The sequence below is a fragment of the Rhinatrema bivittatum genome, chromosome 1, assembly GCF_901001135.1.
Source record: "Rhinatrema bivittatum chromosome 1, aRhiBiv1.1, whole genome shotgun sequence".
Lineage (NCBI taxonomy): Eukaryota > Metazoa > Chordata > Amphibia > Gymnophiona > Rhinatrematidae > Rhinatrema > Rhinatrema bivittatum.
In genome coordinates this window covers 388,096,562-388,108,744 of record NC_042615.1, presented here as the reverse complement: position 1 = coordinate 388,108,744, position 12,183 = coordinate 388,096,562, and the positions used below count along the sequence as shown (strand labels likewise).

Sequence of the window (12,183 nt, the reverse complement as noted above, 5' to 3'; positions counted from 1 at the left end):
AATGTTATTCTGGGCCTGACGGATCTTTAATTTTCGGGCCAACTGTCTGCCCGCCTTGTTGCCTCCTTCATAATATTGCTGCTGACTACAAATTAACTTGTGTGCGATTTGGGCCGCTTCCAGATCCGCCAAATGCTTGCGTAACGTGTCTATTTGTATTAATATATCGGCCTCTCCTGTAGCGGAGTGCGCCTGCCCCAGCTGCTGCAATCGCATTAAAGTATCAAGCTTATCTTGCTGTTTGCATCTCTTTACATAGGCGCCCCTGGCAATAAGTTTCCCTCTCACCACCGCCTTCAGACAATCCCACAGGGTAGTGGGAGACGTATCCGGGATGTCATTTAACTGTAAATACTCCTGAATGTCCCCGTACAACCGAGTACAAAATTCCTCATCGTCAAGTAGACTATCATTAAGTCTCCAAAATTTGCGTCCCTTATCATACCCAGAGAAGTGGAAATCCACAAACACGGGTCCATGATCAGACCACGTGATGGGGCCCAGGGACGGAGCTAGAACCTGATTACAGCAGCCCTTATCTACCAGTAAGTAGTCAATACGAGAGTAGGATTTATGCACCCTAGAAAAAAAGGTATAATTCCTGGATTTGGGGTGCCAAACCCGCCAGACATCTACGAGACCGTGGTGTCGTAAAAAACGCCGAAAGGCCTGTCGGTCCGTTCTTCTAGTGGAAAAGGTAGTGTGGGAATTATCTAAGCGAGGGTCCATCGTCAGATTAAAATCCCCTCCTAGGATTATATGACCTTCGCCCCACAGATCTATAATCTGAGACAGACCATCCATATAGGCGCTCTGCCCCACATTGGGTGCATATGAACTAATCAGGGTGAACTTCTCCCCTCCCACAGTGATAACCAGTAATAAGTACCTGCCCTCCGGGTCTGACCGGCATAACAATTCTTCATATATCAGATCCTTGTGCATAAGTATTCCCACTCCTAGATATTTATGAGCCAACGGCCTTGCAGCCCAATATTGTCTAGGGAAGCTTGGGTGTTTAAGTAAGTACTCGTATCTTCTCTTTAAGTGAGTTTCTTGCACGAAGGCTATCATGGTATGATGGAAGTTCAAGTCATCAAAGAGGGATTGCCGCTTTAAGGGTGAATTCAGTCCCTTTACATTGAGGGACATAATGTTAAAAGTTGTCATGTGAATGATTCATAAAAAGCTAGTTTCCCAATGGGCCGCCCCCGCGGTCCCAGCCACTGTATTAATCTGGCTTGTCTGCGCTCCCCTGTGTTCCATGAGTCCATTATATGAGAAACTCGGTAATAGCCGCCATTCTCTAGCTTCCTCCCCCCCCCCCCCCCCCCCCCGCTCTCCCACCTCCCCCACAGCTTGTTCCCTGTCCCAGGGACACGCTGTCTGGTTAAGGGAGGAGTCGATCATCCCAGCAGTAGTCCTCCCTCAACACCATCAGATATGCTTAAGAGAATAATATTTGACAACAGGACATCTCTAACTTATTAGCTGTCTATTACAAACCCTTGTGCCACAACTTTAGAACAGGCAGAAACCCTAATTAAACCTTAGTTAAACAAGCTTAATAGATATCTTTGAGATAAGCCTCACAAACAGGATCCCAGGCCTCAGTCCCACGAGCGATGACCCAGCCGGGACATTTCAACGCATGTGAGTCCTGAGATGGCAAGAATCCCCCGTATTGACTCCATCTCGCTCATCAATCCGAAGCTCAGCGCTGTGTAAGCGAATCAGGGTGGCGCCGCAGCCTTCTATCGCCTCTGGTCACTCGTTGCCATCTCGGTGGCCCCTCCTGCCGAACTGGTGGTTTTGGGGGGACAGGTAAACCCGAAATCTCTGGGTATCCTGCATCCCGCAGAAAGTTGGAGGCCTCTGCCGGCGTTTTCGCCCGATGTGCTACGCCCTTCAAGGTAAAATTAAGCCCAAATGGAAATAGCCATCGGTATCGAATATTTTCTTTTCTGAGGAGGTCAGTGACCGGTTTAAAATCCCTCCGTTTTTTTATTGTTATGGGTGAGAGGTCCATAAATATCATGACCTCATGTCCCTGCCACTTCCAGCGTGTTAATGTGGTTTTTGAAGTTTAGTTGGTGTCTAGGGAGACACCGAGATCTCGCATGAAGTAGGGAGGAGCATTTGAGGGGAGGGTGAGGTCACAAGCAGATGGTGCCGTCCGGTCAGGGTGATTTGAAATGATGAGGAGTTCAGTTTTGGAGGAGTTTAAAGCAAGGTAGAGGTTAGAGAGTAGGATGTTAATGGAGACGAGGCATGTTTCCCAAAACTTAAGAGATTTGGTGAGGGATTCTTGAATAGGGATGAGGATTTGGACTTCATCTGCATATAAGAAAAACTTAAGACCAAGGTCGGAGAGGAGGTGGCAGAGCGGTAACAGGTATATATTAAAGAGCGTGGAGGATAGTGAAGAGCCCTGTGGGACGCCTTAGGTAAGGGGGATGTGTGATGATTCGGAATTAGCAATTCTTACAGCGTAGCCTCTATTATTGAGGTAGGAGGAGAACCAGTGGAAGGCTGTGCCTGAGATGCCAATCTCAGGCGGGTAAGGAGAATTAGATCCTCCTAATGTTGTGGACTGATAGAACACTAAATTACATTCTTTATTTTCATGTTTTGGATTTAATTATTTTTGTCTGTTTTGTGCTGTTCTCAATAAGATTTGTTAATGGATGTATAATTACATATGTTTTTATAAATATAAAATAAACTGGTGTAGTCTACAGACCTCCAACTCAGGTGAAAGAACTAAGCAGAGATCTGGTTGATGACATTCAAAAGAGGTGAATAAAGGGAGAGGCAGTGTTGGGTGAGGTTTTAACTTGCTGGATGTTGATTGGAGTAGTCTGTCTGCAGAACTAGTCAGAAGCAAATAGTTTGGACTCCTTCAGGAGCCTCTCATCAGACAAATGGTTATGGAATCCATGAGAGAAGGGCTAAAATTTAGATCTGGTACTTACAAACAGAAAAAGCTTTTCTAATGTGCAGGTAGGTGACCATTGAGCATCAGTGATCATCAGATGGTACAATTTGGATGTAAGAAAGTAACTGAAAGAAAAAGGTTCTCATATGGTTTTCAAAAGAGATAACTGAAAAAGTAAGGGCAAAACAAAAAATATGCATGCAAAATATACAAGGGATCTCAGAAAGAGGAGCAGAAGCAAGAATATCTGGTTAGAGGTGGGTGGGGAAAGTAGTCAGGATGGCAAAGGTGCAAGAGGAAGAAGATAGCTAAAGAGGTAAAGCAAGCTGATAAAACTTTTCAGCTGTCTCAATGAAAGGAGGAAGGCAGAGGTGGGATTGTAAGACTCAGAGGAGAAAGGTGTAGAAGGCAAGGAAAAATCAGAAATGCTAAACAAAAACTCCTGTTCAGTGGACAGAAATAAATGGGCAAACTGGGTCAGTTGGTCTTTTTCTGCAGTCATCTACTGTGGTATTGTGGCCGCCTGGGAGAGTCTTCCAGTGAAGGTTGCGGGAGTCAAAACGGTGGCAGAATTCAAGCATGCATGGGACAGATACAAAGAGACCGCAGGGGGGGGGGGGAGGCCATAAAGTACAGTTTGAGTAATAGTGGTAACAGCGGGCTGAACCAAGTGCTCCTTGTTTGTCTGCAATTTCTCTGTATCTGTTTATCCTCCTCACATGACTCTTTAAGGCCATTAATTGCAAGCAAGCGACTTGTTAATATCTTCTTTTTTTTTTTTTGTTCATTGCAGGTGCCAGCCTGGGAATCACCAGTGATGGATTTTTTGAGCTTGAAGAGTTGCCAAGGTAAATGAAATAAAATAACCCCCCTATCTGCCCCCTTCTGATTTTGTGGCACTATTTTATGTTTGGCAGGAGACAGGTTCAAACCAGAGTACATTTTCACAGGTAGCCAGGAGAGTTAAGGGACGCGGATGTCACTTAGAGGGCACTAACCAAAGACATTTCCACAGGTACCTGCAGAAATGGGCTCCTTGATTAATGCCAGCCTGTATGGGGGTAAAAGTCTGCACGTATTTCAGCGACGTGTGCACTTTTATCTGCATACTGCGGAGGGGGTCCCGAGGGTGGGGGTGGAGAATGGATCCATGCACAAAATTTTGTGCTGAAAAATTACACACCAAGAAAACAGGTGCAGACCTCTGCGTGTAAATCTTTCTCCTTAGGCAAGAATCAAAGCAAAACTATGGGCGTAGGAACACTTTGATGACTGGTGCAGACTCCACAGGTGAAAGTACTTGTGGAGTTCGCACCAACCCGCCTACTTTTAATTATTTACCCGCTCGTGACCAGATGCTTTTCCTAGGACTGACAGCATTGTTTGCACTGACCCATGTGTGGGACTTGTAGTACGGTTTTACACAACAATGCTTTCCGGGGTAGTGGGACCAGGGGCTCCTATGTGCTGGTGAAGAGTCTCAGGGATCCTATGTCAGAGCTTCCCAAACCTGTCCTGGTAACCGCCCCCCCTGCAGCCAGTCAGGGTTTCAGGAGACCCACAGTGAATATGCCTGAGAGAAATTTGCACATATGTGTTATTGTAATTATGCTGGGGTTTTTTTGTTGGTTTTAAATTCAGAATCCAATGATGGTGCCTTTTTAGTCATGTGTTGGTAGGGGTAGGGCTCCAGGTTCCAAAATAAATGTAAATGAGAGAGACAGTGGATCTGATGAAGGCCTTCCTGATAACACAGATGAGAACCATTGAAATAAGATTTTGATAGAAAGATTATCTTGTATCCTAATAGCCAGCCCCTTCTGGTTTTGGTTTATTTAACAATGTATGGCATTGCTGCACATGAGGATTTCCATGCCTGCTTTTTGTACTCCTTGGCTCTTGCAAAGTTCTTCCCTGCGATTGCCTCCCTATTAATATTTTGCTGAAAATTGAACATGGTGATTTTATATCTGTCCATGCTTATTTTAGCATTTATTTGGTGCCCTGAAGCATAGGGAGTGGAGGAATAACCTAGTGATTAGAGCAGCGGGCTACAAACCAGGGAAACCAGCGTTCAAATCCCATTGCTGCTCCTTGTGACATTGGGCAATGCCTCTTTTGCCCTCAGTTGCCGGGGTACAAAAAACTTATGAGCCCTCTGGGGACAGGGAAATATCTGCATGTAATCCGTTTCAAAATGCCTAAAAAGAGAATAAATCGAATCAATCAAATATAGCAAATCACTCTGCTCCTAAGAGTTTATAGTCTGAGGTGGCGGAAGATGAAGTGGCCGTGGCAGATGCGAGATGATTTCAGATCTCTTGGGTCCCAGTCCATTGACCTAATCACCAGGCCACAACCTCTGCCCTTATTTCTTTCGGCCCTTTCTGTTGAGCCAGTGTAAGCAAACGTGATCTCTGCCTCTCCTAGCAACTACATACCCACCAAAGACTTTCAGATTTGTGCTGAAGGTTTTCCGGAAGCTTTGCTAGGAATAGTTTGGCTCTCTGGAGTGCTGACTTCACTGGAAATGAGGGGGGAACATGCAGAATGCATGGGGGCAAAGACAGAGAAGAACTCCGCCAAGTGCAGGGGCCTTATGCATACTCCTCCAAGGCTGGTTTTAGCCACAGCATGAGTTTATCTGATACTATGGCCTTGTGTTTCCTTCAGGTGCAGTGTAATTGTAGGCGCAGGATATATTGCTGTGGAAATAGCAGGCATCCTTTCGGCACTGGGATCCAAGACATCACTCCTAATCCGAAAAGACAAGGTGCAGCATCGTGGATTACCCCCAAAAATGGGAGAGACACATACACTCTCTCTCTCTCTCTCTCTTTTCCTCTTTCTTCCTATTCCCCTTAGTCTCCACATTCCAGGCTTTCTTTTAGCTGGGAATCAGAAGATTATTTTACATTTTGCAGTGCTTTCTCCATTCAGGTGCTGTAAAATGTAAAAGCTGGCTGGTGAGCTGATTGATCAGCTCAAAAACCCTAAATGCAAAACCGTCCTCCTATTAACGTACACCAGGCCAGACCAAAGAGAGTCACTTTCCTCTTTTTTTTTTTTTTTTTTTTTTTTTTTTTAGTGAGATCAGCTAAGTAGGAGGAGACATTGCCATATAAATGGCATCAAGATATCTGCCAGAATGAACAAATGTCTAATTGAATTTTACTAACTTTGCTTAGTTTTTTTTTTGTTTTTTTTTACCTTTCCTCCTTTCTTTGACAATCACAGAGGGTTTCTGAGGATCATCTACTGGCTGAGGGCTGTAAAGAAAGCCTGCACCACTCACCCCTGCAGAAAGAAACTTAAGTGTGTCAGTGTTTATTGTATCCTGAAATGCTCTGCTGCCTTCCTAATCCTTCCCCAGCTCTACCCCTCCTCCCCCATTGTGGAGAGCACAAATGTATCACCTCCAAGCTGAGCCCCAGCAGACAGGACATAAACATACAAGAGCCTGAGCATTTTGTCATGTGATGGGTATGGCTGGTGTCATGCTGCAGGGAAAGCTTCCATAAAACAGCAGTACAAACAACTTTAAATTTCGATGGTTCAGTAGGCAGCCTAAACCAATAAAAAGAATTGATTCCCCTCATCTTTTATTTTCTGAAAACTCCTTCTTAATCACATCCTCTACAAGGAATATTATAGACACACATTAGAAACCTGTGCAGGCGTCACACTAATATATTTTAAAACACAAATATAACCAAAGCCCCTACTTTGCTGTGATGTCGTGGCAACTGCCTCAAAATTCGCCCCTCATCACAGACTCCTGACAGACTGTCTGTCTGCCCACAGCTCCAGGCCACCATTACTTGTAGATCCAGTTCTTATGGCTCGCTCCCAGGGATAAGCAGTGGCTTTCTCAAATCCACCTGGCTAAGAATTGCTTGTGGGCTTTTCCTCCAGAAACGTCTCCATGCTGAAGAATCAGATGAGATGAAATGGGCCACTTTGAAAGGGGGAGAAAGAAATTGTCTTGAGAAGATAGAAGAAGAGGGAAAGATGAAGGAATGAAAAGAAAACAAAAACGGGGGAAAATGAGGGGGGGAAACTGAAAGGAAATAGCTAATGGAATTTCCTACAGCTATTGTTTTCCTCTCCTTTATTTCGCTTCTCCCAGTTCTATCTCCCTTGTTATTTGTAACTGCCTCCTTCTACACCTCTAGGTTATTTAGTTGGTTTTTTGTTTTTTTTGTACACCCCTGTTTATATGTAAACCGGCATGATGTGATTTCTTCATGAATGCCAGTATATAAAAATCTTAAATAAATAAAATAAATAAATAAAAGAAGTCATGAAAAGAACAGAAGAAAATCAGACACACAAGTTAGAAAACTCATTTTAATATATTTTTGATGACAAACCACTTAAAACTTGAAAGATTAAAATAAGGTGGCTTTTGTTTCCAAATGTATGCAAACGTGCTGCAGACTACCTCTGAGCTACCACAAAGAAATCAGTAGAAGCCTGCACTTGGGGAAGGAGGGTTTTAAAAACTGCATGTGCTCCAAAACATACCTACAGTAAATGAATGGAACCTGCTTTGACGTGCTGAAAAGTGGAATAAAAAAATAAATGTAAAAATATAAGAATTAGACTTAGATAAAAAAAAAAATAATAGGGAAGGAGAATTAGAAATAAGACCAAAGGAATCCGCAAGCATATGGTGAAAAAGTTGTCCTGTACTGCAGCTTTTAAACGGTGTCTAATGAGTTTGCATTCTTTGACCACTTTGCAAGATCTTTGACTATTTGTAGCATGTCAGGACATGAGTCTGCTGTCTAAGAATCCCCTGGCTGGGATGTGGTTTTACTGTTGACATAAGCCTGCCACCACAGAACCAGGTTCAGGGCTATCTACAAAGTTTGTTTACTGAGAAGCTGGACCTTGATAGCAAGCAAACAGTCCAGACAGGCAAGGCAAGAATATGCCAGAGAGGGGAAAAGAAACAACCCAGACAATCCCCACTGGGCCGATCGGAAGACGGCAGAGCACAAGACACACATAATAGTAAGCGAGCTGCAAAGCAGTCCTTGGGAGGTCAACTATCTCTTCCAGGGAGAGTGGTGCACCAGAAGCGCTTTAAGGGCCCGCCAGTGCCTGATGCTATCATAACATTTATTTATTTATGTTTTTTATATTCCTTTATTGTTAGAAATAGTGAGGGCATATGTAAAGCTTTTGTGTCTGTGCAAACGTTCTCTTGACTGACTCTTACTGACTCTGAGCAGGTTCTGAGGACCTTTGACTCCATGATTAGTGCAAATTGTACCCAGGAGCTTATGAATGCTGGCGTTGAAGTATGGAAGTATTCAAAGGTACTGTTCAATGTGTGCATCATTCTTATGTGGTCAAATATTTGTTTTAGGGGAATTTTACAGTTCATAGCTTGTTCTGGGAGGATTCAACTACCCAGGGCAGATTGGCTTATCAGGGCTTGGGGCATGCCCTGGTGAGCTGGTCCAGCCAATGACATGGTTAGTGTTGGTCGCAGCGGCCCCATGCCTGCAGGAACACTGTGACCAACACCAGGTCCCCATCCGTGCTTCTCCCATAGTGAAAATCTTCTCTGAGAGTCTTCCTCACTGACTTTTCCTGTGGTGGTGGCTCCCTAGTCCTCATCTCGCTGCTCTCTCAGACCCTCTCTCCTACCTTCAGCCCTGAAGGCAGGAAATAGTGGAGCTACCTCCGCTCACCAGCTCGGGTTCTTCCTCTCCCTGTGGGAGGCAGGCGGTAGGCCTCCCCCTGCTGCCTCTCTACCGGCTCCTTGCCCTCTGCCACAGGACCGCTCATCCTCAGGCTGTAGTAGACAAAAAAATAACAAAGTATCAAGGCCTTTAATCCTGTTCTTTCCTAAGGCAGGGGACACCTCCCGCAGCAACAGCTGGCCAGCCAGCTCACTGGGACCCTGTTATCTCGGGGCTTTGCTTGAATCCCCTTAACCACCAATGTGAGCAAAAACATTTTTAAGTTGCTGCCCTTTCTTCATTTTGGGGGAGGGGGAGAGAGAGTTTGTGAGTGAGCCAGTCAGAGTCTGTATGAGTCAGTGAGAATGTGAGTGTGTGTGACTATATGTGGGTGAGATAATGTGACTTGGCAAGCGTGTGCATGTGTCAGTGAGTGTGTGAGAAAATGTGTGACTGAGAATTTGTGTGTGTGAGCATGTGAGAAAGTGTGTGAGTGAGCATATAGAGTGTGACTGTGATTGAAAGCTTGTGTGCATTAGTGAGCAAATGAGAATGTCAGTGAATGTGTGAGAGTGTGTCTGTGTGTGACTGAGCATTTGTATGTAGAGTCAGTGAACATGAGAATATGCAGTTTGTGTGTGCATGAACATGTGAGTCAGTGAACATATGTGTTTTGTTAGAGAATGTGTGTATATGAGAGCGAGAGGAGAAAATCTGTGCACAACCCCCCACTCCCAACCATCTAAGGGTTTTTGGAATCTAAAGTTGAGGTATTCTATTTATTTATTTTAAGAGCAGGTATTTTTTTTAGCCTTATTGGTTTTAATTGTTGGGTGTTTGATGTGTCTGCTGTTTTTAAATACTTCATTAGTGTTTGTGAAAATGTTTTAAATTTTATATTAATTTTTAATTATTGGATATTTTATTCAACAACTGTTTTGAAATATGTATTCTTTTAGCATGGTTTACTATTATGATTGTTTATACTTCTTGATTTTATTGTTGTTTTATGAAGAATGGTGATGTTTCTATTTTTCCATTGTTGTACTGCATACAAAGTCTGACTTGTTGCATTTTCCAGTTTGTTTTTTGTCTGCACATTTCTGTTTAGAATTTATGGTCTCTTTACTTTGTATTTGGTGAAGGTCTGTCTGTGTTCTGCATGTGTAACTGAGGTGAGAGATTCTGCTAGCGTGTAACTTCTGTGTAGGGATTTTAGAAGCCTTACTTGTTCTGCTTTCCTAATAGGAGGTCTGTTGGTGTTTTAGGGCCTTGTGTAATATTCGTAATGTTGCCTTTTCATAGGTAACGTTGTTACTGTTTTAGTGCTGGGAGTTAGTGCTATTTTGGTATGAAAGATTTACGGTGTTGTAATTCAGTTTATGCAAAACTTTCCAAAGGCCAAGTCCACATCCAACACACATAGTAATAGGCCTAATACCATATGGGTTCCAAATGTCTTTTTAGCAGGGTTTTCTGGTTGGCACCACAGCAGTGCCTGTAAATATAATATACATGTTTTTGTAAATGGTATTTTTACCTCAGAAGACTGTATTTTGAATGTCCATTTTCATGTAAAATCTGTTATAAATGCATCATTTTTAATTGTATGTTGGGAAAGTAGGGGACACAAGGCTGTAAGGTTCACCTAAGGTGCCTAATATCCATACCCTGGCCGTGGCTACACTGACTCCATGAGGCAGGATTTTCATCTCGGGCTTTGTGTCACTGGCTGTCCCTAGTCTCAGCTATTACTGAATTTTCTATTTTATAACCCCAGAGAAATCTGGCAGCATGAGCCACTTCTGTCCTCCCTATCTTGGAATAGTGAGGCAGAGCCGAGCCTGGAGAACCATATTTGTAAAAGCAACAGACTGTGTAGCACACAAGTCAATGGGAAGGCAATGGAATAGCAGGGGGGGGGGGGGGGGGGGGGCAGAGAATTGGAGGCAAATCACAGTCACAGAAAAGGAGGGGGTGAGCCAGGAGGAAATGCCTGTATATGGTTAATGAGGCTTCTGTCTGAGGTGGCTCAGCTGAGCTCTGAGAGGGGTGGCTGGCTGTGGAATTAGTGAGTCTCCTGGAGAGTGAGGGTGCCAAGAAGGGGTGGGACATGCGCTCGCACATCAATATACACTTGTTTATGGATGTGCAAAAATCTACTCCAGTATGTTATCACCTAGGTATATATGAGATACACAGGTTATAAAATACACATAAATGCACTCTGCAAAGTGTGCGTGCGGGTACAAATAAAATGCAAATACATATTGCACTTACCAGATAAATTCCATTTATCCAGCTAAGTAATGGCAAAACTGCTACTTAGCCAGATAAATCCTAGAGTGCAACTTATCTGGCTAAGTCAGGTAGCCAGATAAATAGCGCTTTTTTAGATTTATCTGGCTATCTGACTTACCTAGATAAGTAGCTTTTTAAGACTTATCCGGATAAGTAGCACCTTTGCTGCTACTTAGACAGATAAGTCAGAACTTGTCTTGAAAATTGTTGCTACTTAGTCAGATAAGTAGGGATTTGTCTGGATATGTGGCACGTTCAAGATTTAGCCAGATGAATTGGAATATATTTGATTAAGTAGTGTGCAACTTCTATACTCACATATTTCTACATCTAAGTTTAAAAATCTACGTGTGGAGATTTTACCTGCATAATTTACGCACTTTTACCTCCCGTACGTCAACTTTTAGGTGTGTAAGTCACAAGATTTTCTAAAATGTACACCGTAATGAAATTACCAATTCGCCTAGTCCATTTCCAGATCATCGAGACACTCCTGGCTGTTCAGCCTGAACTCCCCCTATTTCACCCAGACCATCCCCACCCAATCAGTATTTCACTTTTAAGACGTTTATGTTCACTTACTCCAGGTATACAGCAGGTATAAATGTAAGCTGCCAAATTTACATTTGTAAATTTTTTCTAAAATAGCAACTTACTTGCATAAATGGCCACGCCCTGGAATGCCCCTGGCCCGGCCCTTTTTATACAAGCAAATTTACTCATCCACCCTTACTTACATGTGTATTTTGAGGTTTCTAAAATAGCATATATATGAGTATATGCTAATTACAGGCATTTGTGCTGATTTTTATTTGTGCAACTCTTTGAAAATTTACCTGAAAGTGAGTACATGAGCAGCAGCACAACAGCAGAATGTGTGTGCTTGTCTGAGTCACTGGTTGGCAGTGTAGTTGCCTCATCACTTGGCAAATGGTTCAAGAGCTGTTTGGTGGCAAAAGTCTTTAACACCAGGTTAAGAATCCAAGACATACATATACATGAGAGAGACCATATCTCAAAAGGGATAGAAACAGGATGGAAGTGGTCCAGAGAAAGGCAACCAAAATGGTGTGGGGTCTTAATCAAAAGCCATATGAGATGAGACCAAAGGACCTGAATATGTATCCCCTGTAAGAGAGGGGAGATACAATACATACCTTTAAATTCCTGAAAGGTATTAATGATGCACAAAAATAAATAGTTTTCCGATGAAAGAAATCTGTAGAACTAGGGGCCATGAGATAAAAC

General features: G+C 43.2%; 1 protein-coding gene across 3 annotated transcripts in view; it reads left to right on the top strand.

Annotated features, from left to right (window-relative positions):
• GSR (glutathione-disulfide reductase) overlaps window positions 1-12,183 on the top strand; it is a 136,695-nt gene that overhangs the window by 79,493 nt on the left and 45,019 nt on the right. For all 3 annotated transcript variants that reach the window (XM_029601607.1, XM_029601618.1, XM_029601598.1), the window contains 3 exons: window positions 3,732-3,786; window positions 5,612-5,711; window positions 8,179-8,265. In XM_029601607.1, the coding sequence (XP_029457467.1) occupies window positions 3,732-3,786; window positions 5,612-5,711; window positions 8,179-8,265 (242 nt within the window). The remainder of the gene's footprint in view (window positions 1-3,731; window positions 3,787-5,611; window positions 5,712-8,178; window positions 8,266-12,183) is intronic.